At 41.2% G+C, this 26590-nt stretch overlaps 1 protein-coding gene across 1 annotated transcript in view; it reads right to left on the reverse strand.

Annotated features, from left to right (window-relative positions):
- The window catches only part of ANKFN1 (ankyrin repeat and fibronectin type III domain containing 1), a 299871-nt gene that overhangs the window by 117383 nt on the left and 155898 nt on the right, over positions 1-26590 (reverse strand). The window contains exons 4-6 of the mRNA XM_042915828.1: positions 18194-18395; positions 15004-15214; positions 1141-1335 (exon numbers count right to left, since the gene is read on the reverse strand). Of these exons, the coding sequence (XP_042771762.1) occupies positions 1141-1335; positions 15004-15214; positions 18194-18395 (608 nt within the window). The remainder of the gene's footprint in view (positions 1-1140; positions 1336-15003; positions 15215-18193; positions 18396-26590) is intronic.

Here is a 26590-nt window from a genome sequence, read left to right on the forward strand (position 1 = left end):
ATAGCAAATGCATTTATTAAAACTATTGCTGAATGTCTTTTTTTTAATGCTAAAGTATTTATTTTACAATAAGAGTCTGTAAAAAAAAAATCTTTATTTAAGCAAGTTATTCTATTAGTTAAAACAAAGCAAAGGTAATAAGTTTGAAAGCAAATTAGTATGTATTTTTTATGAATGTCTTTTTTTTAATTAAAAAAACATGTATCGGCATTGCTGAAGAGATTGTTAATATTGAAAGCAAACTTTCATGAATGTTGCTTAAGCTATTTGCTTTAAGAGAAAGGATTAGGGTATGGTTCGATACTTAGCACTGCTTTAGAAAGCCAGATTTTCACTACTTTTTGTCTTTATCTATAGCACAAAGCAGAGGCAGATATTTCCAAAATAATGAACTGATCTTTCTCTTATATTCAAATTCTCCAGTCTAATTTATTGTTGTTGTTGTTTAAATAAGATCTACTTTTAGAATAAGATTTTAGTATTTCCCAAGTGTTTGATTTTTATATATTTTTATAGTAGGGGCTGCTCTAAGCATTACCTTCCAGTGCTAATGAGTATTATCCAGAAACAAGGCTTTTTCTTAAACTAACAGAAAGAATTGGTGATGAGAACAGAAGTACAGATAAAGCACAGTTCAGTGACTGACTGTCCTCTGTCGCCTGTAGTAACTGAAGATTGGTTTATACAAGCTTCCTATAAAAAAAAAATGCAAGAGAGAGTTGAAAACAACTTAAACTTGGGTTGAAGGCAGAAGCTGGACAAATAGGCAAACAAATATTTTCCACCTCCACATCCCAAAATATAGCCACTTAGGGTATCAAACCATCCAGGTTATTAGGCAGTAGGGCGTATCGGGTGGAAAGCTCTAGATGAGTGTGAGATGGTGGAGACAGGCCAGCAGCACCGAAGCCTCATGGCTGTGGTCAGAGAACCTATCGGGAGCCAGAAAATCAAGCGAGACAAAAGATCCTTTTACAGTCGCCCAGAGCCCTCGCTCCAAATAGGCTGACAACGGCCATCCATGACCCTGTAGCAGAACTGCCAAAAAAAAAAAAAAAAAAAAGTCAGTAAAAGAAGGCCTGGCTGTCTCCAACCAACCTGGTTTCTAGTTAAATGCAGAAGTCCTCTGCTTATACTCACTGGCGTGCTCGAAGCCCGTTCTCATGCGTCTGTAGAGCCGACACCTCCACTCCCAAGCTTTCAGCTGTTTCTCTTTCTCGGTGTTGTCCAGACTGGGTCCTTCGTTCTCCACCTGGGCGGACAGCTCGCTCACCCTCTGCTGGGCCTCCTGCACCAGCGTGGCAAGGTGCATCGCTCGGCTTTCTAGGCTGACAACTGGAGGGAAAGACATGGCTGACTCCTTTCTCCTTCTGGGGGAATGCCGCTTCATTGGCGGGGTAGTTAAGAGTCTACTGTGGACTTTAAAAAATGCCCGGGCTAAGTGGGATCCGTGTTCCTCATTACCCGACTGACTCCAGTACGTCGAAGTAGTGGTAAATCCATCCATTTAAGATCTCTCATTACTCTGTGGCCCTCTTGTCACAGACACCCCAAGTAGCTGCCTAGCAGGGTTCACTAGAATTCCACTATCAAGTACCCATGAGGACCACTTCTGACCCAGATCGCACACATTTGTTTCCATGATCTTTAGAAAGACAAACAGGGCCAAAAGCTCTGTAGGGCTAGGAAGGCCTTAGGAAAAGTCATCCACAAGGCAAGTTGCATACTATTGAAGTTGGTTGGTCATTTTTTCCCTTCCTTTTTTCTTTCTTTTTTTTTTTTTTTTTTTGGTAGCATCGGATTCAAATTTTCTGCTCTTGTCACATTGTGCCAATCTCATAGACGTTTTTGTATATACGTCTCAGTGGTGTAATATTTACCTATTTATTTATTTAAAGTATTTTTTAATGTTTATTTTTGAGAGAGAGAGAGAGAGAGAGAGAGACATATAGACGGAGTGTGAGCGGGCAGGGGACGGAGAGAGAGGGAGACCCAGAATCCGAAGCAGGCTCCAGGCTCCAAGCTGTCAGCACAGAGCTGGATGCAGGGCTTGAACTCACGAATCATGAGATCCTGACCTGAGCCGAAGTGGGACACTTAACCGACTGAGCCACCCAGACACCCCACCAATTTATTTATTGCTAACGAAGTGCCCACTGCCCATAGGGCTGTACGTTCTGACACTGGGTGTCATTAGACAATGATCTTCTATCAATTCGATCTCTGATCATGATCTCAGGGAAGGAATGGTTTCTGGAGATGCCTGTGCCTGACAGCAAGTTCGACTACTCTTTTTACGGAGAGGGATTATACAGCTTGATATTTCTGTTTTACTCAATACATGATATCTCAGCTAAATTCACATGATGGCGTTTTCCCAACTGGCCCTTGTGTGAGTGAATGTTCGGGACAACAGAATGCATCACATTCTTGTGTCAGACTGGGAAGCTGCTTCTTGGCCTTTGCTCCTGGCTCTTACGAACGTGAGGGCTGCCTCAGCGGTCACTTGGTCACTCTGAAGGAGCCCCCCTCTCTCCGGTTAGTGGTAAGGAGGAGGCAGCCTCCGCGTGGTCTTGTGGAAGGCAACCATGCAAATACTGAAACAGACCAGAATCAAGTTCTGCTGCTCTGTCGCCAACATGTGTTTGACCCTCTCTGTGACCAAAACAATATTTCCCCCTGGTGGGTGAGAAAGAAATCCAACCATTCCATTCTTCTAATTAAAGGGGGGGGGGGGGTATATGATGAAGATAACTCAAGTGAAAACTTGTTAGGTGTATTTTGAAATGGAAATTAGGTGGTTATAGATTCATCTTCTCTGTGTTCATAGGCATGTTTGCATTAATTACAGGAAATGAATAATAATTTATTATTGCCCCTGCTCACCATCAGTCTCAATTTATTTACAGATGAGGTCAATGAAAAATTAGTTGAGTCTTTTTTTTCTTTTCCTTTCTTCCTTCTTTCTTTTTAAAGTTGCTGTTTAGAACACTCAGGACTGTGTTTTGCTGCCGATTTGTCATGGTTAATGAATGTTGCTGTAGCAGTCAATCATGTACTCTGAATACCGTCACACTTTTTTTTTTTTTTCTAAAGCCTCAGTCGTGAGCCATGACAGAAAAATAAACAAATAAATATAAAGCTAAAAAACTCTTTCACTGAGCAGCTACACTACGCAGAATCCCCCGGGAAGGCTAAAGGGGGCCAGAATAAATGATAATATAAGTGCTGTGGACGCAGGGAGGCAATGATGGTGTATGAATGTGGAGGCTTTGGCAAAAAAAAAAAAAAAAAAAATACACACACACACACACACACACACACACACGCGGGCACACACTCCAGTGGAAAAATTGGCAATATTAGTAGCCTCAAGGTGCAATTTCCTGAAGCAGTGAGATTGACAAGTCAGTACTAAATGCTGTTAATTTAACTAACTTCAGATTAATGGTAGAGTCTGCTATGACTGAAGGCCTCAAACACAGTCTCATTATAGCCTTGCTGGGAAGGTCCTAAATATAGGCATTGACAGTTTAAAACAAATTCGTATACATTTGTGTATTTTTAGACATAGGTTAGGCGTCAGGGTTTGTGTCACAGTTTTCAGGTTGATTAATTGACCCAGTAACTGCACCCTCTACCCACCACCCCCCTCCTTCTTCCACTCCAAATTATAGAGAAAATGGGGGAATTGTCCTTGCTAAGTCATTCTGTGAGCTTTTTATTGTAAGCCTGATGTTTGAATTGCATGCATGCATCAACACTTGGGTGATAGACACATGATTTATAAAAATAAATTTTTCTAATACTATGAAATCCCCCCTATTAATTTTTATATCCACAACAGTTATTACTGGTGTGAATTCCAGGTGGCATTTCAGATGGATAGCTTCTCTTGAGCTATGCTTGGCTCCCCCTGAAATTTTTCCTGCTTTCCTCAGCACAACACGCTTTGTTTCTAGACTTTCCCTTTCCTCCTCGGCTGTGGCCTTGATGCTGTTTGAGTTGTAGTGGCAAAGGGATTCTACATGTTTAAGGTAGAGCCTTTTGCCTCTTCATAGGCTAAAGGAAAATCCATTCGGTTTTACAGCCAGGTGAATTTTCCAAGATCCTCCAGATCCCTGTGCTTCTCAAATTGGGCTACCTAAACACCAACACAGTGTGGTGGTGCTGGTGGGGCCGCAGTGGGCATCTCTGGAGCCACAGAATGAATACGTGTGTCTTCCCAGGGCATCAATTTTTCCATACAGATTTGGGTAAAAGCCTATTATTTAGAAATTAAAACAAACACTTCTGGAGGAGAATGGAAAGATATCCCCAAAATTGAAGGCTTAAAAAGGAACTTTATAGAAATCTCTCCCACCGTTTTTCTTCCAGGCACCCCTGAGAATGCACTCACTTGCCTCTGTAGTTAGAGGTAATTCCGTGGGTGAGTAGAAGGGGCACCAACCGAGCCAGTGGTTTCCAACCATGTCACCCAGCGAAACTTTTATTATTTTTTTTTCCTATGGAGTTTTTTAATAGCTTAATAAAACACTTCTCTTTTGAAAGATTTTCCTTATTGACTACCAAATCAGCTGACTTACAAAGTAATCATTTTCTCCTTATTATTAATGACCTAATGAAGTGGGTTTATACATTTTAAGCAGAGGTAATATGATAATCATATTAGACCGTGCAGTTTTATCTTGAGTAATGGTGCCATAGTTTAGGCTTTTTGACACCTGGCAAATGACTCTGAGAGTCCCCTTCCTATTTTGGCCAGATTGAGAACATTTTAACCCCTTTATTTTATTGTTATTTTTTTAACTTCCTTATTTTGAAAATGAAGAAACCCAGCCCAAGGAGGTGAGATGGTTAACTGAGATTTTCGTAAAAACCTTAAAGGGGCGCCTGGGTGGCTCAGTCGGTTGGGCGTCTGACTTCGGCTCAGGTCATGATCTCACTGCTCGTGAGTTCCAGCCCCGCGTCAGGCTCTGTTCTGACAGCTCAGAGCCTGGAGCCTGCTTCAGATTCTGTCTCCGTCTCTCTCTGCCCCTCCCCTGTTTTCTCTCCGTCTCTGTCTCTCTCTCTCAAATATAAAAAATAAAACATAAAAAATTAAAAAGAAACAGCAACCTTAAAGAACCCAGTGAACTTCCTCTATGGCAAAAGGAATGCAAATTAACCTAGTACTTACATATCACACATTCTAACTGCTATAGATTTGGCATGAGGCTAGTGAATTCCTTTTGGTTGGTCAGTTGGACACAGAAACGAGAAAGGCTATGTCTATCATATGATTTGTTCTCCTGCCCGTCCACTTCTCTTTTCCTTGGATCCATTTCCCTTTTACTTCCACACTCTGGACATTTTTCCCTGGAGTCCAGAATTCCCAATCTACTTGCAAGGTTTGGTCTTTTCTCTCTCATTGTAGTCGGTTCCTTCTCCAGCCAAGCAACTATCCCTCTGAGCAGGCATAGCCAGCACAATAGAGGGTCTGTGAGTGTGTGGTGAGCTGGCCGGCTGGCGCAAGACCACTCTGCTGCTCCTGAAATAGGCCCCACGCTATTGTGGTGTTTAATTATCAACAGCATTTCTACCACCCAGTGTCTGAGTGGGTATTTGTTCTAAGACCTGCCCAGCTAATTAACTACGAGGTGGGGGTGGGGGTGGGGTGGGAACTTGGTGTTCAAAGAATACAATTACGGTTACTGTTTAAATCCTGAGATAAATAATGATCAGACTGAATGTTTTTTCCTCACCATCAGAATCTAACCTATGGATCGCCAAGTACACACTACTTCTTAATTTCGTCTCACCCTGCAATTGATGAGTTTTGGCCTGGTTGATAATTGCTTAGAGCAATATAACGAGGGTAAAATGTAAACTAATTTCAATTTTTAACTGAAAGTGTTAGGGAATAATTCATTTGATTTGCTTGAAAAAATGAATACATGTGCCCATTACTAAATGATATGACATTCTACAACTTAGCAACAACTTTTCTATTGTTACTAGCATTTTTCTTTTCTCTTTTTTTTAATTGATGAGAAAAGGAGGCACAAAGACAATCACTTAGTCTCAGTATCCGAAAGAGCCTCAGAACCAGCCTTAGGTGCCTCTTCTTATAGGACCCGTGGCCCAGGAGGGGAACTCACTGCTCACTAAGGTGGTCCTGTCCATTCTCACTGTCGGTTTTAATTTTAAAAGAGTTTAATTTAGGGGCGCCTGGGTGGCTTGGTCGGTTGGGCATCCGACTTCGGCTCGGGTCATGATCTCACGGTCCATGAGTTCGAGCCCCGCGTCGGGCTCTGTGCTGACAGCTCAGAGCCTGGAGCCTGTTTCGGATTCTGTGTCTCCCTCTCTCTCTGCTCCTCCCCTGTTCATGCTCTGTCTCTCTCTGTCTCAAAAATAAATAAACGTTAAAAAAATTAAAAAAAAAAAAAGAGTTTAATTTAAAGAGTTTCCTCATCCTGAGCTGAAATCTGCTTTCCTCTTATTTCCAAAGTAGAGGCAAAGTGATACAAGGGCTTTGGGTCAAAGATCCGGATCAAGCACCGCCCGTTACAAATGTGTGATCCTAACCAGTTATGCTACCGTCTTAAACCCCAGTGTCTCATCTGAAAACTGGCACAGTAATAGTACCTGTCTCATAAGTTGTGATCAATTATTGATAATCTTTGCATAGATGTCTCTCAAATAGTGCAGTTTTGTATTATCATTATTATATTCATTGGGCTGTGTTATATGTTTTAGAGGCACACAAAACTAAATCAAATACTTGTTTTATAAAATAGGTCTGTTCTTCCATCAAAAAAAAAAAAAAAAAAAAATCTCTGACCGCAGTTAAAAATTTTCTGCCCCAACTACTATTCAGAAATATATTATATACTAAATAGTGTCAATTTTAACCCTATCTGTTATTTCAAAGAAGAAAACAAGGTCACTTATGTATAAACCTTGAATTGTAAGCCAATATCCTCTGGGCAACCAAGAACAGCAGTTCATAAAACGACAACCTTCTAACAACCTCACAACTGACTTGTTTTCAGGTAGGAACTCAAAGGAAATACTATAGAGGAGTCCAATAATCCAATGTTTTTTAATTAAAAAACTCTCATAGCAGAAAAGCTCAAAACCTCAGTTTCAATTTACCTGTCCTGCTAAGGTTAAGGACTCAGAATTCACTTTGGCTTCACTTAGGTCTTGACCTAAGTCTTCTTTTCAAGTCTTGACCTTGAAGTCTTATTTTCAGGTTTTCCCAAGGACTTTTAGAATGTGGTTCCAAAATGTTTTAGAGATTTGGAGATTAAGTGTTTCATTTTAATTACCATGGCACTTTCTCCTCTTAGAACTCATTACGCCCTGGACATGGGGCTCTGGAATGTTCTTCCCTGCTACTTTCCAGCAGAATGTGGATTCACAAAGTCCGTATTATACAGCTTAAGTTGTAATTGTGGTTCTTTAAGAGACAATGACCCAGAGAGAGATTTCTGTCCCTGCTCTCCCAAACTCCAGTGGATAAATGGACATCTCTAAAACAAGCATACAAAACACTTGAGGAAATTATTTAGAAAATCGAAAGCAGATCACTGAATGATGTCATAGCTTAACTATGAAATAAGATAACCATATCTTTTGCCAATACTTTCAAGTGCTGTCTAATAGAAATATAGTGTAAGCCAAATCATTTAAAATTTCCATAAAAAAGAAAAAAGTGATATCAACTTTAATAACCTATTTTAGTTTACTCAGTAGATCCAGACTATTATCACTTCAACATGTAATCCGTGTAGAATTATTAATGACATAGTATAGATATTATGTATACAATATATATAAGTGTTAAGAAGTGTTTGTATTGGGCAGTGTTTTCAAAACACAAACTATACAACAGATGCATAAAATATTTCAACTCGTCACCAGAAACTCTTGGGTTGTTTTATATTGTTTTTGATATTTATATTGGCTAACTAACTGTCCCGTAATAGTCACACCCTTCTGCACTGTACTTCTGAGCTGGGTCTGTGTGACCAATCACATTCAGCAGGAAATGATAATATGTCATTCCTGAGATTAGGTTATAAAAGACACTGTTGCTTCTACCTTGGTTTGTCTCTCTATCTCTCTGTCTGTCTGTCTCTCTCATCATTTGCACTGGGGGAAGCTAACTGTCATGTCAGGGAGCAGCCCTATGGAGAGGCCCATGCAGGAAGGAACATAAGTGTCTTGCCAACGGTTATTCTGAGTAAGGTTGGAAGTGGATCCTCTACCTCAATCAAGCCTTAAGAGGATAGTAACGGTTATGTTGGGAGAATTTAGGGACGCGGACCTAGGTTGTGAGCATGTGCATGTGCACATGTATGGATTGAGTGGGTTGTCAAAGGTATCCTTAAACTTTATCTGTCACATTTTAAGTTTTTACAAGGAGAATGTAGTCTCTGTTGCATGTACATTTAAAAAATCAAAAACAAAAGAATGAGGGACAATTAACTGCTAAAGAGCAGGTGAACAGACCTTAGGTTGTGGCCACCGGATGTCTAAATAATTACTCGGAAATATGAAAAAAGGTCAATTCACTCAGTATTTAGTGAAATCATTCCCTTCAAAAATAAACAAGACATTCACACCTTTCAAAAGAAGTGGCCTTGGGATTCATTCAATTCAATGAAGCACATATTTACTGAATGCCTACTGTTTCCTGGGGATGCCGAGATGAATGAGACAGACGGGTTCTGCTCTTACGGAGTTTACATGCTAATGCAGGAGAGACAGTAAATAAGCAAAGGAAATGGAAAAATACATATACAGTGATAAGTACTATGTAGAAAATTTAAGTGATGTGATTAGAACGTGACTTTAGACATTGGACTTGGTGGCCAAAGAAATCCTCACTTGAAGATTTGACAGTTAAGTGGAAATGCTAGGAAGGAGTTGGTCAGGCAGCGATCAAGACGAAAAGCAGCCAAGCACTCCAACTGTAGGGAACAGCTAGGACAGAGGCCCTCAGGTAAGACAGTGGGGTGTGTTCACGGGATGGAAGGGAGGCTGGTGGGGCTAGTGTATCATGGGTGAGGGGTGAGCAGTGTGAGATGAAGCTTGAGAAGCAGGTCTGTAAGTCTGGGTGAGGATTTGTACACCTATTTTAATGAAGCAAATAAAAATATCTGGGGACTCATTCTAGAGACCTGCCCAAAGCTTGTTCTTTACATATTCTTAATGGTTGCAAATCTTTGTCCTTTGAGGGTGGATTTGATTTCAGGAAACCACTCTAAATCATCTGAAGCCAAGTCTGGTGAACGTGGAGGGTGATGACGCGGGGCGATGCTGTTTTGGAACAAAAATCAGGTGTGACTATAAGCAACGAGTCAGATTTTCTCATAAACTGGCTCTGAGGACAAATCCAGAAGTGTTTGGAGCAATGGCCGCTCTGTTGGAACAAGTGTGGGGTCTCCCGTGAGGACCGTGTTAAAGGATAACATTTGTTTGGCTTGTAGACTTTCTGGTGTGTTTGTTTACATAAAGCCAGCCTCATTAGTTTATAGTCACACCTCTTAGACGTGCCCTGAACCAGTCCCAGCACCGGCACGGACCCTCAACTGCTGCAGAAACTTGTGGCGCATCCTGACGTTGTCTGTCAAAATTGTAACATCGGTGTCCGCGCCATACTCGCGTGACAGCTACTGGGCAATTGCGTCTTATGAAGTCACTGAACGTAACTAATTCTGGGCGACATCTCCCAGTTCCACGGGCAATACCTGAGGGAAAGTGAGAGAGATCACAGAGAAATGCAGAGAGGGTCTGCAGAGAAGGGAGAACACAGCTGCAAGGAAGGGCAGAAAGACTGAAGATGAAGTGCATCCCACCATCCTTCCTGGTCCGCATCATTCAACAGTGTAAAGCTGAAAACAGTCAGGCTCCCTCTACAGCCAAATTCTACAACAGTACCTGGAAAAATAACAATGCAACAATAGCAAAAGATACTCCCGAGCGTAAATTGCTGGAAGACTTACAGGTATTTTCCATACTCTGTGTAATGCGCTCTGCACGTAACTCATGTGCGTGTGTATGTGCATAAATTCAATACCTGTAATTCCCAGCAGTGGGAGACAGGGTTCGAAATTTCAACTGAAGATTTCTGAGCACCTACTCTGTGCTGGGTACTGGGGTCGCAAGACAGACAAAATCTATGTGAGTGACCAGATTTGTACATGGTAGGTATCCAAAAAGAACTCGTTTCTTTATGATTACTGTTTATGGACCCTAGATGATGTGAAATAAATAGCAGTCTCAGAAAGGCAAGGACCCCACTGATGATTCGGCAAATTCCTTCTAGAGGCTGCTGAACTGGGATTTCAGAATGGGGGCAGGATATGAGTTAGTCAGAATGAGGCAAAGGCTTAGACTGGGGACTTTCACTTATAGAGACAAGTCTTTCTTGGATAGCGTTTGTTCAGTTGAGCAGGTGTCATGGCGACTGGGATACTGAGTGGATAGAACGACCAAAGGCACAGTCCCTGGGTGTTGTGAGGTGCTTCTCTACATTAGCTGTCCTAGTTCCAGTCCTTTCTAGTCTGTGCCTGTTTCCTGAGCTCAGCACACCAGTCCACCTGGAAGTATTTGGGATTCTACTTTAATCAAGACTGATATTAGAAGGAATGGATATTACTTTGCTGCTTGCTTAAAGATGGGAAGAACGGCAAAAGTCACTGAATAAGGATACTAGATTGATCTAATGAGTAGGCCGGGTTCTGCATGTATTTAACATGGGGGTTGTGTGCAAGTTTGGGTGGCTACTTCTGGGACTTTCCCGATAAAGAAGGAAATGTACATGGCTGAGTTTCAAGCCATGTTTGTAAAGAACACCTTGCTATGGTGTTGTGATTCAGGAGCTAAAGACCGAAAAGCATACCTGACCAATAATTTAGAGTTAGGTCCCTAAACTCAGCTGTGTCTTTGTGATTCCTGCAATGAGCTGGGGAGAATCACAGAGGACTTGCTTCAGAGTTGTGTTGGGATCCTTGGTTGGCAGAGTGGAAAGCACATGGGGCTGGCTTTCAGAAGGGGACATACAGGAAACAGAAGATAGAAAATGAACCCTCGTAGAGACTCTGTACTCTGCTTTGGAATACCTGACTGGCATTAGAAGAGGAGCTGACGGAGAGTCAGGGAAGGAAAGAATTGAGGTGTGATAGTGAGTGTGCTGATGCTTTTACACAAATACCAAAGCATTTACTATAGAGGAATTGGGTTTAAATCCTACTTCTGCCATCTACTAGCTTTGTAGCATTGGGTGAATTATTTTGACTTTCCTTTTTTTAATGTTTATTTACTTTGTAGAGAGAGAGAGGGAGAGAGGGAGAGGGAGAGAGAGAGAGAGAGAGAGAGAGAGAGAGAAAGAGAGAGACAGAGAGGCAGGCAGCAGGAGAGGAGCATAGAGAGAGGGAAAGAGACAATCCCAAGCAGGCTCCATGCTGTCAGCGCAGAGCCTGACCCAGGGCTCAATCTCATAAACCATGAGATCATGATCTGAGCTGAAATCAAGAGGCAGATGCTTAACCAACTCAGCCTCCCAGGCACCCTTGACTTTTCTTATTCTAGTTTCCTCATTGAGCAAAAGGATGAAACAGACTCCCATCTCATAAGCCAGTTGTGAGGACCGAATGAGGTGATGCACCCAAAAGAAGTTTTACAATGTGTAAAACACCCTAAGAAATTAAGACCTCATTGTTATTTTTCTTCTTTTACTTCCTGCCTCTGCAACTTCTGGGGAACAATTCGCAGCAGGTGTTTGCTTATCTGGTTCTGGCTGGCGAACCCTGGTGTTTCTCATGGGCTGGCTCGCACTCATGCACAGAAGCAATTCTATGTCTTTTGTACTTGATATATAAAGTGAATTAAAAATCCCTGAAAACAGATTGTGCTTTTCTATCATGCCTCTCTCCAACAGGAAAGGCACCTTAGGGTATAGGACAGAACAAAACAATATACCGTAGGATTTTAGCAAATGGCACAAAGGGAAAGATTCAGGGCCCCAGTCCTCCATATTGATTATTTGGAAAAGCAGCAAGTTTGCATAGAAGGATCCCAGGCATGGGTGTCCCACAGAGTTGGGTTTGAGTCATTGACGTCCCTATTCACCTGCCAGATGTGTGACCTTTGGTTAGTCATGTAACCCCCTGTGCTACCATGAAAACTCATGTATATGGAGACTTCATAGCTACCCAGTCGATATTCCTTTGCCATTTTTACACATGTGGGAGTCTAACAGGGAACTATCTCTTTGACTTCTTGGGTGGCCAAGGTGACTTAGGTGTCCTATTTCCTGGAGGCTAAAACCTAGGTTTATCTCTCACCTTCCTTTACAACTTTGTGATGATGGTTCTGGTTATCATCCCAGAGGGAATGAGAAAAACCAGGGACCTTTTGAATGAATTTGTTTTTGGTTTAACTAGATATTTAGTACGTGGGTTCTTTTATGGAGATTTAATTATGCACAAGGGGACTTGGGGAGATTGGGAGTCTCACTGGTTTCACGGAAAATGCAGAATTCTTTGTAGTGTCTCAGGTAAGTGGGACTGATGTTTCATCCAGCCCAGTGCAGGCAACATCTGCATGAATAGTTCCCTTGTTCCTACAGAATGGGGCTCAGTCCACATTCTCTATGTTCAGACCCTCTGCTCCTCTCTCCACTGCTCTCTCACTGGATCTTTGGGATAGACGTTATTGCAACATAAATTAGAAGGTAGCAAAGAGGGCTTTCGATTTCTTCCATCTCTATTTGCCCACTCCTACCCCTCCAAGCCCCCCGCTCCACTAGAAAGAAGTGACACTTTGACGAAAGAGTTCTTACTGAGAAGCCCCGACCCTACGGAACCCAAATCCTCACTCTGTGTGACAGGGATGTGGTGAGCCCAGCATTTTTAAAATAAAGAGTTTTCTGATACAAGGATCTGCCTCTGTACGTAGTCTTTGGGTGGTGGGGGTTTATGAAACTTACGAGCAGAGATGTGGCCTCTAATTATATATTTGCTTGCTTCTCTGGGTCTCACCGCTTGGAAGTAAGTGAATCAGTATTAGTGAAAGTAACAGTTTGATGGGTTTACTTTTTTCTTTTAGGAAACATAAAAACTGTGGCTTGGAGCCATTGTGGTCATTGGGTCAGAGAGTTTGCACCAGGGGAATGTGAGTGCCCACCTCGGAATGTTGCTGTAGGGTTTAAAGGAGTGAATGCATGTAAAGTGCTCAGAATAGTGCCTGGCGCAGGGCAAGGGCTGTGCAACTTCATCCTGTCCGCTCCTGGAGGGCACTGCCACGGGCCCCAGAGCAGCTCCCTTTGGCAAGTACTCTCAGCTCTACTTCAAAAAACATCCGGAAAGCAGCCGGTCCCGAAAGACCACGCGTTATCGGATTCCATTTACGTGAAATGTCCTGACTGGGCAAATCTATACAGAAAGAGAAGGTAGCTTAGTGTCTGCCTAGGACTGGGAAGAGTGGGGAGGTCGGGCAGTGGTAGCTAAAAGGTGAGGTGTGAGTGAAGAAAAGGGTCTAAACCTGATTGTGGTGATGGTTGCACAACCGTGCATTTACCAAAAACCACTGAACTGTACACGTGAAATGGGTGAATCGCATGCATGTGAATTGTATCTCAAGCTGTTCAAAGGCGCATCTAGAATTCTGTGCCAGCCCGCCACCAAGGTCACTACCCTGCTAGTCCAAGCACCTGCATCTGTCTCCTGGACCCCTAACCAGTCTTCCCAATTTCGCAGCGGCGCCGCCACTGTCTATCTCCCGCAGAGCCCTGCAGTGATCGTCTCAAATGTAAACCAGAACACATTATTCAGCTGCTTAAACTGCTCTGCTGTCTCCCCATCACATTTACAATCAAAGCGAAACACCTTACCGTGGCCTGCAAGAGCCTGAATGGTCTTCCTCCACCATCACTCTCCCCTTGGTTTATCTGCTGTAGCCACACTGGCCTCGTTCTTCAAACAGGGCAACTCACTCCTACCTGCCTTGGCAGCTTTCTATTTGCTATTCACTCTGCCTAGAATGTGACCCCACATGTCCTCACTTGGCTCATTCCTTGATATCCTCTAGGACCAGGCTCAAATGTCACTGCATCAGAGAGGCTTTTCTTGCCCAACCCTATTTAGAATAGTCCCCACTCTGTCAGTCTCTAGCCACTCACTTATTTTCTTCATCACATTTGTCACTATTTGCGTTTACAATTTAATTGATCTATTTACTTGCTTATTGGAAGTCTCCTCCACTAGTGTGTAAGCTCTATGACAACAGGGATTTTGTCTTGTTCACCATGGCGAGGTGAGCCTAGGTACCTAGAACAGTGCTCTGTCCTCAGTGTTTGTTTGCTGTTGTTTTTTTTATTTTTATTTTTAACGTTTATTTTTGAGACAGAGAGAGACACAGCATGAACAGGGGAGGGTCAGAGAGAGAGGGAGACACAGAATCTGAAACAGGCTCCAGGCTCTGAGCTGTCAGCACAGAGCCTGATGCGGGGTTTGAACTCACGCGGGGATCACGAGATCATGACCTGAACCGAAGTCGGACGGCCAACTGACTGAGCCACCCAGGCACCCCTGTCCTCAGTGTTTGCCGAATGAATGAATGAATGAATGAATGAAGCAAGCCACCATATTGACTGTGGACCCAAGACACTAACCCACATACACACTTAAACCTTTTCTATGTATACTTCCTATTCTATAGCCTCACTTGGAGTGTTTCATATATTTTAAAACTTGGGTTAAATTCTTAGGAGGGAGTTCTTTCAAGGATCCCTTTCAATTCCACTTGGTATATTCTATGTAGCACGTAACTTGATGCCTAGACTGGTAAAACATTATAGGTATTTGCATGAAAGTCCGTGAAAACATGTAAAGGAATTCTGAGCCTATCTTCATCAACTGTTCATGCCGTAAATGTCAGTCATGCTATTTCGGTGGCACGAAGCTGGATCTAGCCTTAATAATACATGTTTTTATCCCCAGGTTTACTTACAGTGCGGACTTTCTCTGGCCCCTGTCCTCAGAAGAATCCTGGCAATGGGCACGTTGTTGGTCATGATGGCGATATCCAGGGGCGTCAGCCCCTCACTGTTAGGGGTGTTGAGATCTAGCTCCTCTGGTGTATATTGATACAGGAGGATCTGCACAGCATCCATGTCCTGTTGTTCGACTGCTTCAAACATGGCTTCGTTGCCCTGGAAGTTCTGGAGGACAAGCACACACGCAGGTGAGCACACTTTCATAGACCGGCTTGCCTTGCGGCTTAGCTGTTTTAACTTCAGTGACTTCATCCCCACTCATAACTGCAATTGATCCCAACAAACACGACTTGTTAAACACAGTTGGATCCTCCCTCCCTCTTGTCTAATGGCCATTGAATGGATCTGTACATTTAGATGCATTGAGACCATACGGTAGGGCATGGCTAGTCTACAGGTAAGGGCAAACACCAGCTTTTCTCGCAACCAGTCTTCTGTGTGAAACCGTCTGATAGGTCATTAGAAGGTGTCCCATGAGGAACGTGGCCTGCAGTCATATAAATCTGGTACACACTGGATTCGTCTAGGTTACCACACTATTTTACTGTAAGACCCGTCAGGGCCTTTGATAATTCTAACATGCAGTTATGCCTCTCCGATAGGTGAGAAATATGACCTATTTTAAATATTTGTGCAGAGAACATATCTTTCATTGCATTTGTTTTAACTGCCCCTGGAATAGCATTCTACAGAACACAGTTCGGGAAGTGCTGGCATAGATAACGCAGTACAGGTCATTTAAATTACTACTGGCTTGGAGTTGAGAGCACGATCTCCCCTCCGCTCATCCCCTCTCTCCCCATCCCCACGTCTCTTCTCTTCTATCACTCAGACCCAGATGCTGTCATCCCTTGCCTGGACGATGGCAATGACCTGCCCATTGCTGGTTCTTGTCTCCTCCAGCCCATTTTCATACTGAGATGAGAGTAGTCTCTCTAAAACTGATGTTACATACCCCTTCCTTTCTACAGCTCCCGAATAGCTCTCACTGCCTGCAGGCTGGCTCCCCAGCTCTTAGCTCTGTACTAACTAACATCTGCACCTTCTCAGCCCGGAGGCCCCAACCACTGAACACCTGGCATTGCTGAGCCCCCGAGGGAAGGGCTCAAGAGGTGGTGTCCAGAGAGGGCTTTGGTGGTTGGGTGGCCACCTGTGCTGAGAGGACCAAAAGTTGAATGTTCACAGGATTCAAATCACCTATAGAAAAAAAAGTAGCTAATGACAATATGATTCCACTGAAAAGTTCTACCAGAGATTAATAGTAAACAAAGGACAAAAGGTCTGGAATTCTCTCATACGTATTTCTGTAGCTCATGGGAGAAGAGCAACACATACACTATTTCTACATCTGTTTGGGATCTTCTCTAAGTGTTGTTTGCTCTTTAAAGAATGTTGAAATACCATCGGTCCTGACACAGCTTAGGGCTTGCCTGATCGAACATATTTATGGTTGGCAGGTTTAATTTTAGTACCATCAAAAATCAGTTCTCTCCATCAAAGGCAGCAGGTCAGCTTAAGTGAGTACAGGACACATGGTTGAAATCTGAGGGAAATGCAATGCTATTATGCAAATACTTGTTTTGACAGTGGGGTCCCAAGGGATAGAACTATTTTGGTGTGCAGCTCTCTTTGCTACAGGACAATCTACTGAATGCAAAGGTGTTTTGTCTCCAATCTGCCAAACTGAAGAGCCTCTGATGCTTAGGCCTTAAGTCAGCCACAACCAAGCCCTCCCAGAAGATGAGCTTGAAATGAGACAACAAATGGGAAAACAGAACAAAGTCAACATGCTGCCCTGTCCACAGTTGTGTATTTGGTTGTCATTCTTACTATGCCTCATTTCTCATGTGCCGTATTTGCTCTCACTCTGAAGTCCTTTCCTCCTCCATGCTTTCGTTGGCAAACTCTAGCGTGTTTCTCTTGGGAAAGCCTAGGGCTCATTTCTGTTTGAAGCTCCAACAAATGGTGTTATTGCCCCCTGCAGAAATGCCCTTGCTGAGCATGTTGATATATTATGCCCTCAGCTTTTACTGATGGTCACTATCAGAAACTACTCTATGAGAAAGTCTATAACGTCACCAATACAGACCTTTATAGTCTATTACAGAATTCACTGTGATGTCATATAAAGGCCCAGAGGACTATAAACAGGAAAACACTCGTTTCTCCTGGTAGACTGATATACTTTCAGTTATCAGCTAATGGGATGCTATAACCACCTGAGCTTCCCTTTTTGCTTTGAATGACGAGGAGCTCAGAGATAAATGTAATGATAAATTTTAGGTACTATATTTGCCGAGGCTTTTAGTATATCTGTTTCTATTTCTATCTTCATCATTTTCTAGTTTTTTTTTTTAAGAAATTTTTTTTAATGTTTACTCATTTTTTTGAGAGACAGAGAGAGACAGAGCATGAGCGGGGGAGGGTCAGAGAGATGAGAAGGGGAGGGACACAGAATTCAAAGCAAGCTCCAGGCTCTGAACTGGCAGCATAGAGCCCAGCACGGGGCTCAAACTCACAAACCGCGGGATCATGACCTGAGCCGAAGTCGGACACCCAACTGACTGAGCCACCCAGGCGCCCCATTTTCTACATTTTTTCTTTTTCACTCTTTCCTTCCTTCCGTTCCTTCCTTCCCTTTCTCTCTCCCTCTCTCCCTCTATCACTTTACTTATTTCCCATTATATAATACATACACCTTTTTTTTTTTTTTTTTGGCCTGGATTCTGTTTTGAATGCCTCTGGAAGACATATGGGCTGCACATCACAAATAAGTAAATGAAATATTCATTGTTTATTTGATACTTGAATGAACACTGAAGCTTTCAGAAAGCCTATATCATTCATGCTCCACAGTTATCAAACTGCTATTTTGTTTGTTTGTTTCTATGATATATTAGAGAAAGAAAAACTAAGAGAAAAGAAGGGGCAAGAAATTAAGAAAAAGAAAAGGGAAACTCCCGCAATCACTCAAGCTTTGGCTTCAGCACAGACACGTGTGGTTCCTGCCTTGTCTGACTCTTGGCACTTGTGGACCTGCAAACACCAGGTTCTGAAGTAAACGTGCAACATCTTAGGATCTCCTTAAACCCAAACACAACTCCACAAAGCAAGCGGAGACAAGAATCCAAAGCATGTTATTACCACTGAGGTCTTCCTGAGGCTCAGCCGGTCGGTTCTTGTTCTGAAATAGGCCTCATCGAACGAAGAGTGGCTTCCCTTCAGCTTCTCAGAGAGGTTTCTGTACAGGCGTTTGGCAGCGTTGGGAGACGATGGGGCACTATGTTTTTTCGACTGAGAAAGATGCAGATTCTGCATTTGTTGGGTCATTTTCACAAAGTGGTTCCTGAGAAGAGGAAAACCTGATGTTGTATCATTTACACAACGTAATTATAAGTTGACAAAGAATTTTATCATCACCAGTAACCATCTGGAATCCTAATAAAATACTGTAGCTGGAGGCGACCTTCGAGATGAGGGCCAGCTTTTTCATGTTATAGATGAGAAGGCTGAAACTCAGGGAGGGAAACAGCTTGTTTACGGCCACGTAGCTAATTGGAGACAAGAATGTAATGACTATATCCATTTACTATCTACACGTATACACTTATATACACACATGTATATGACATGAGCCTCGACTCAAGTCTTTTGGTCTCTGTCCCACTGAGGGGAAGTGTCTCAAATCTATAACCAGGAGTTCCGTTCGGTTCCCCTTGGGTATATGTAATTGGGACCTTTCTACTTACCTCCTTTTAGATGCTGCCCTCTGTTGGGTATGGTTGTTCCCTGCAGATACCCCTTCTCTTGAGGTGTTAAATTGCGCGTCTTGTCTGAGATTTGGTGAGCTACCCCAGTGCCCAGAAGTTTGGGGGATTTGTATCCATAGCTCCATCCCTGCTCACCCCAGATACTCCAGACAGTGTCCTCTGGGGGGACTCACTACTGGTATTCTCCAAGTAGTACTTGACTGTTGTTCCACAAACCTCCAAACAGGTCCTCACCAATGTCACACCTGGAGTCAGTTTCCAGGAGATCAGCCAGGCCATTTCAAAAGCCATCCACTATTAAGTTGGGTACTGCTACTGACATATTGATGCTGCTGAGGCAATGGCTGCCTGGCATGCATATGTGTACTGGATGAGCAAATGCACGAGTGAAACAACTGGCCAAGGCAATTATGTACCATGGCTTCTGGTACACTGGGCCCAGATCTCTCTGGAGCACACTGCTGTGTTCTCACCGTCTCCCCTTGAATCTCCGATGGAGCCTTCCATTTGTAATGCTGCCATTGTTACATAGCTGTGGCCCTTGGACGTCATCTCCAGTCTTTGAATTGTCATAGTTTTATGGATCTCGTGATACAATATCATGTAAGAATCTCTTTTATTAACCCAACTCGTCATGGGACTGACTTTGATGATTCCCCAATTTCTATAGGATAAACTCTAACTTCTTTGGCCTCACGTACCAGTTCTTACCTCTCCAGCCTCATTGCCTACTGTACCTCTATGTTTCATGTTTCTGTCTTTCTGATCTCCTTAGAGTTTCCTAAATAGTTCAAACTCTTTCCTGCATCTGGGTGCTTGTTTGCACTGCTTTTGCCTGTATTGGAATCCCATCTGTGCCTTCACCACCTAGGAAACAATTGCTGAGCCTTAAGGTCTATGCTCAAGGGGTCTCTGACAGTCTGAGGCAAACTTGGGTACTTCTTTACTCATTCGCTTGGTATATGCTTCTTACAGAAAATATTTTATTGTATTACAACTCTTTGGCTTTCTGTCTCCTAGCTAGTCTATATGTTTCTCAAGAACAAGGAATGCCAAGTATGAATTTTTATATCCCCAGCACCTAAAATGTACCTGCCTCAAAGTGAAAGAAACATGATACAGATTAGGCTATGGATTGCTCCTCTTCCAGCTACTGACTATGTGATCTTGGGTGAGTTACTTAACATACCTGAATCTTATTTTTCTCGTTTATAAAATAGAGATAATACTAATAGCACATTATGGTTGTGAAGATTTGGTGAGGTAATGTATATAAAGAGCTTACAGTATAGAAAACTCATGGAAGCTATCATTTTTTTGTTACAGAAGATGCTCAGTAAATACTTTAGAATAAAGGAATGTTCATATGAGAGTCTATTACAAGTAATATTCTAAGGAACTACTCAGAAAGCTCATTTTCTGCTCATACTTCTGAACTGGGTTCCATGTCCATTGGCCCCAACTAACCTTGACTTACTTGCACATTAACAAATGGAGATCTATCCTCATTACATTGTTGAATGTCTTTAGGCACCTTTTAAGTGTTGCTTGCAATTTCCTGCAACACAAAAAGCCTTCCCAGTACCTTCCAAGGTGGTCAGATCTATTCAGGGCCCCACCCAGTCTTTGCTGAATGGTCATATTTACATTTGGGAGGATGACTTAATGCACTCTCTGTAGTGCCTATGTACATATGGGTGTGTTTTCATAAATCTTTAATAATCTCTTCATTTACCTAAATGCAGAAATAGAATAGGTGATTTGGCATCTTCCTCCTTCCATCTACACATCCTTTAACTTTGATTCAATAGCAATTATAGCGTTTCCTCTATATCTTGCCATTCCCACAAAAAATCCAGATTGATATGCAAGCTGGCTCACATGGAGATTGCCTTAACCTCTTTCTTTCTGCCTTCTGTCTCTAGCCTTTTCCTTCAGCGTTAATGCCCCAGTTCAAGCCATCTGTCTTGTCTACATCATTATCATTCCCAAAATAACTCTACATTCTTTTGTATCTCACACAGTGCCCAGGAGTCCAGTAAATAAATTCTTGTCGATTGATCAAATTCCAGTCACTTGCCCTCTAACCGATGACACCTGCCCACATGGCCCCTTTTGTCTTTGCTCATTTCCCATCTGTTCCCTTCAGTCAAAATAGGTTGACTCTCTCTGTCTCTCTGACTTCCTTCTCATGCTGCCCCAGCTGCCCCTTCCTTCCTGGCCATCTTTCAGCATGTTTCTATTCTTCTAGATTTCATCTATCATTATATTTTCTTTTCCCCCTCTATATTTAAAATGTTGTCTGATGAGAGAGACTGAGAAAGACAACTCCGTGTTATTTGTTCTCATAAACGTGCACACCCCTCTCAACTAACTACGCTCTTAAGGTTTTACCCTTATAGAAACGGCTGGGTCCTTGAGAAGCATTGTAGCCTTGGATTTGGAATTTGGCAGACCCGAGCTTGGATCAAGATGTTGTTATCTATAATCTATGTGACTCCAGGAACTTTATTGAAATTCTTGGAGTTCATTTCATCATCTGTAACAAGAGTTCCTCCAGAGTTATGAAGATGAAATGAATTAACAAATGAAAGCACGCATCCTGTGCAATGCTTACAGCAGCCACTCAATAAATAGCAGAAATTATTAAGATTACCTCAATCTTCCCAAACCAGAGACTCCAAAGTACATCGTAATAATTTAAATAGTTTTTTTTGTTGGTTTTAAACATTGCTTTAATAGATGACTTTGCATACTTATTACACTGTTTAGTTTTTATTTTGATAGAAAAATACAAGTTTAGATATTTTAATATGTGTGTTTACTACAAGTTACAAAGGAACTTGTAGTCAAACAGAAAGCTGAACTTCAAACTATGAGTCGAAGGAGAGGAATAAAGATAACTCTAAAGAAAAATTAAAAAAATAAAAAGAAACAAAATAAGAAAACATAATAAGTAGAAATGTAAAATGATGCAGCAGGGCTAACACTGAAAATATCTGTGTAAAATATACTCAAATAGTTTACTTTTCCTAATGAAAGAGAAAACTCTCCAACTGGGATTTTTAAAAAGTGATTTACAAGTGGTACGCCTAAATAAACATTTTACAGAAAGATTAAAAACGGAAGAATAATAGGACAGTGGGAATGGCAGAGTAATGGCCTCCAAAACTCGTCTCCTCCACAAAAGCAATAAGAACATAGCAGGAAATGTCAAAATTAACTTCCTCAGGACCCTGGAAATTAACCAAAGTTTGCAGCAATCCAGGAAGTGTTTATTTGAGAAAAGTGGCTGATTTGATAAGAACAGGGAGCTATGTGGCATTTTTAATGTGCTCAGTTCCTAGCTTCCCCGGCTCTGTGGTAGCCCTGAAAACCAGCAGCGTATATTCATGATAAAAAAACAGTAGCTTGGCAGGCACTGGATGTACAAAATGGTGATGCAGCCTCTTTCAAGACCCGATTTTGAGAGAACTGTCGTTTTTTGACCTTCCTGGTGGTGTGGTTCCCTAGAAGGCCCCACTCCCAAGACTTTTCTTGATTTGACCTGCCTCAGGGTTTACCAAGCGCAAATAACCTTTTCCTCTAAGGCATCTTTTCAAAAACAAACATCATCAATTGTTTAATCATCACAGCTGCCTGAGGGGGTGGATAAAAGTTGGGGCAAACAATAGACTAATCAAAAAGCTTAAAGGGAAATGGGGGGGGGGGGGGGGATGCCTGTCCATAGAGGACTTTGGAAAACTGACACCTGGCTAAGGGATCTAGCAGGCCACGGGTATGCCCAGGGCTGGAAGCCTTCTCATAAAATACCTGAGAAGCTCTTAAGCTCTTCTCTCTGTCTGATGCTGGGGCTGTGTGCAAGCAGGAAGCGAAGGGTCAGGCAGAGCTGTCAGCTGTCTGGAGAATACTGCAAGTGTGCCCCAACGTGTGCACAGAGCCCTTCTGTAAGGACTGGAAGACTTACTGGTTTCAGGCATTTAAGGAAATTTGTGTTCAGTCATTGGTTGACCACTAAGCTAACCAAGCAGAGACATCAGTGGTCACATGTGACAAAGAATACAGATGTCACAGATTTAATTCTGAAAAATCACTAAACAATAAACCCTGAGGAGGTGGGATTATGGGATAATCTGATTTCTAGAGTTACCGTATTATAATATTTAAGACGCCTAGTTCTTAACACGAAAAATATGAGCCATACACAAAACAAACAAAAATATGTCCTGTTCACAGGAAATAAAGCAGTCAATAAACATTGCCCATGAAGAAGTCTAAATGTTACTTACTAGGCAAAAACTTTAAGTATGTTCAAGGAACAAAAGGAAACCATATCTAAAGAAATAAAGAAAATTGTGAGGATGATATCTCATCAAACAGAGAGTATCACTAAAGAGGTAGAATTTATAAAACAAATCCAGAACCAAATAGAAATTACGAAGTTGAAAGGTAAAATAATGGAAATGAATAATTTACTAGAGGGGTTCAACATCAAATTTGAGTAGGCAGAAGAAGGAATCAGCAAACTTGAAGATCGATGTACTGAGGTTATCCAGTTTTAAAAACAAAAAGAGAAAGAAATGAAGAAAAATGAACAGAGTCTCAGAGAAGTGTGGAACACCATCAAGTGTACCAACATATATATATAGTAGGAGTCTAAGAAGGAAAAGAAGGAAGGGGGAGAACATATTTGAAGAAATTATGGTCAAAAACTTCCCCAGATTAATGAAAAGCATTAACCTACACATCCAAGAAGCTCAATGAACACCAAGCAGGATAAATTCAAAGATATTCCCACCTAAATACATCATAATGAAACAGTCAAAAGCTAAAAACAGAGAGAAAATCCTGAAAACAACAAGAAATAACTTCTTACATACAAGGAATCCTCAAAAAGATGCACAGCTGATTTTTTCACCAGAAAACCATAGAGGACAGAAGGAAGTGGGATGCCATATTCCAGATGCTGAAAGAAAAAGACTGTCTCTATCCAGCATAACGACTCTTAAAAAATGAAGGTGATATTAAGACATGCATGGCTAAACAAACACCAAGGGAATTTAACAGCAGACCTTCCCTACAAGAAATAGTAAAGGGACTCCTTCAGGGTACTAGACAGTGACTCAAATTCACACAAGGAGAGATAGAGCATTGGTAAAGAAACTATGGAGGTAAATATAAAAGGTAATATACATATAAGGCAATATAAGTCTACCTTTTGTTTATAAGTCTGTTATTCTACTTTCTGATTTAACACAATGAAATGAAAACAATAAACAATTGCATTTACAATAGCATGACATTAACAAGATTCAAATACTGACAAATTTAACAAAAGAAGTACAAAATGTATTAACCTTTCCTCAGTTACTCTGTTTTCATGTGCCATATGATTCCCGTTGGGGATTTACTGATAAATCATGCAACCCCTACAGCACCCAACAAAGTGTCTTGAAAATGATAGTAACACTACTCTGCATTTTCGCATTAAATTGAACTGGGGAAGAAGAGAAGACTCAAATGACGAATGAAATACCTGATGGGTAAAATAGATACAGAATCCTGGAGGAGCACTGGTAGGGAAATTGTTTTTGTCATGTTAGGTCTGGGATATCACTCTTCAGAGGGCATTCCTTGTTAGCCATTTTCACTGAAACACTCAACAGGTTGAAAGCTATAGTTACATTTTATTCCATTCTTCAACTGCAAGATAATCATGGTGATTTTAAACACAGTATTAAAAGTAGGGACTTCAATATCAGGCTGATCTAACTTTGGATTTTGACTCTTCTACCTATTAACTGCAAGACACTGGGCAAATTTATTTACCTTCCCTAAGCTTCAGTTGCCTTATCATTAACAGTATTCTTTATCTCAATTAAAAAAGTCACATCTAAAAAGGATATTAGCGTTTTAAATGAGATGATACCTATCAGTAGTTTAGCAAAGTGCCTGAATGCCTGAAATAAATAGACGTTCAAATATTTTTTCATGTAATCAGATATTTCAAAAATATTTGGACGTCTATTTATTTCAGGCCTATTGTTCCCAGGCAACTACTCATCTGCTTTCTGACACTACAGATTGTTTTTTTCCCCTCCCCCACAGGATTTCATAAAATGGAATAATCACTATTCTCTCTCTGTCTCTTTAAAATATGGCTTCTTTAACTCAGCTTAATTATTTTGAGATTTATCCACACTGTTCTATTAGTAGTTCTTCACTTTTTCTTGCTGAGTAGTATTCAGTTGGATGGGCATACCACTATTAATCATTTCTTAGGCATTATTTTCATAAGAAAAAACTCTTGATGCTCTCTCTAAGGAAAGAAGATGTATCTTTGTTTTCTCCAAAGAGAAGGTCAAACAAGATCTGTTGAGTGAAGGTGGGCTGGTCTCTGCAACATAATTTTAGACCAGAATTTAGGAAATGTGATGAAATCCTGCATGAGAAAGCTAGTTTCTAGTTTTATACTTTCTTTTTCCATTCTAATACTTTCTTTGCCCCCACAATATTTGGTAAAGGTCATGTTAAATGTTACAGTCTGCAGACATTTAAGGGGGAAAAAAAAAACCCGATTCTACACAAAACTGTTCCAAAAATTTGGTTTCATTTTTGAGGCCAGCATTGCCCTGATACCAAAACCAGAAAAAAGGCATTATAAGAAAGGAAAGCTATTGCTCAATGTCTCTCGTGAACATAGAAGCCAAAAAGTTCAACAAAATGTTAGCAAATAAAATCCAGCAATATACATAAAGGATAATATATCATGATCAGGTAGGGTATATTCCAGGAAAGCAGGATAACATTCAACCACTCATTGATGTAATTTATTGCATTAACAGAATAAAAGAAAAAAATGATATGGTCACTTAACAGATGCAGAAAAAGAAGCATTTGACATTATTTGACATCCATTTATCATCATCATCATCACAATAATAATAATAATAATGATAATAATAATAATAATACAGCTTTCAGGAATATAAGGGAACTTCCTGAACCTCATAAAGATTCTCTACAAAAATCTACAGCCAGCATTATACTTAATGGTTAAAGACTAAGTGCTTCCTCCTAGGATCAGAAACAAGGCATGAATGACCACTCCTATTTCTTCCATTATACCGGGCATTCTAGTCAGTGTAGCAAGGCAAGAAAAATAAAGGCATAAAGACTGGAAAGAAAGAAGCAAGACAGTCTTCATTTGCAGATGACATGAACATTTTGTAGAAGGGTCTAATAAATCTACAAAAATCTACTCAGCAATAAAAGTAACAAATGTATGCAAAACTTGTATACTTGAAACTACATGACATTACTGAGTGAAATTAAAAAAAACCTAAGTAATAGAGACGTATACCTTCTTTATGGATCAGATCAGAAGAAATCAGTATTGTTACAATGTCAGTTCTTCCTAACTGAGCTCTAGATTCAGCACAATCCCAATATAGCAGGGTTGTTGGGTTTTTTTTGTTTGTTTGGTTGGTTTTGAGAAATCGAAAACCTGATTCTAAAATTTTTATAAAAATGGAAAGGATTTAAAATAGTCAAAATAACTTTGAAAGAGAAGAACAAAGTTGGAAGACTTACACTACCTGATTTCAAGAATTGCCTCAAGGCCACAGTAATCAAGATCTGTGGTACTGGTTTAAGGATAGCTCTCCAGATAAAGACTGTGGCCCAAAGATACAACATATAAATTTCATGAAACAGAATAGAGAGACCAGAAATAGCATGCACATACATGATCAATGGAGTTTTTAAAAGT

The sequence above is a fragment of the Panthera leo genome, chromosome E1 (assembly GCF_018350215.1).
Source record: "Panthera leo isolate Ple1 chromosome E1, P.leo_Ple1_pat1.1, whole genome shotgun sequence".
NCBI classification, from domain to species: Eukaryota; Metazoa; Chordata; class Mammalia; order Carnivora; family Felidae; genus Panthera; species Panthera leo.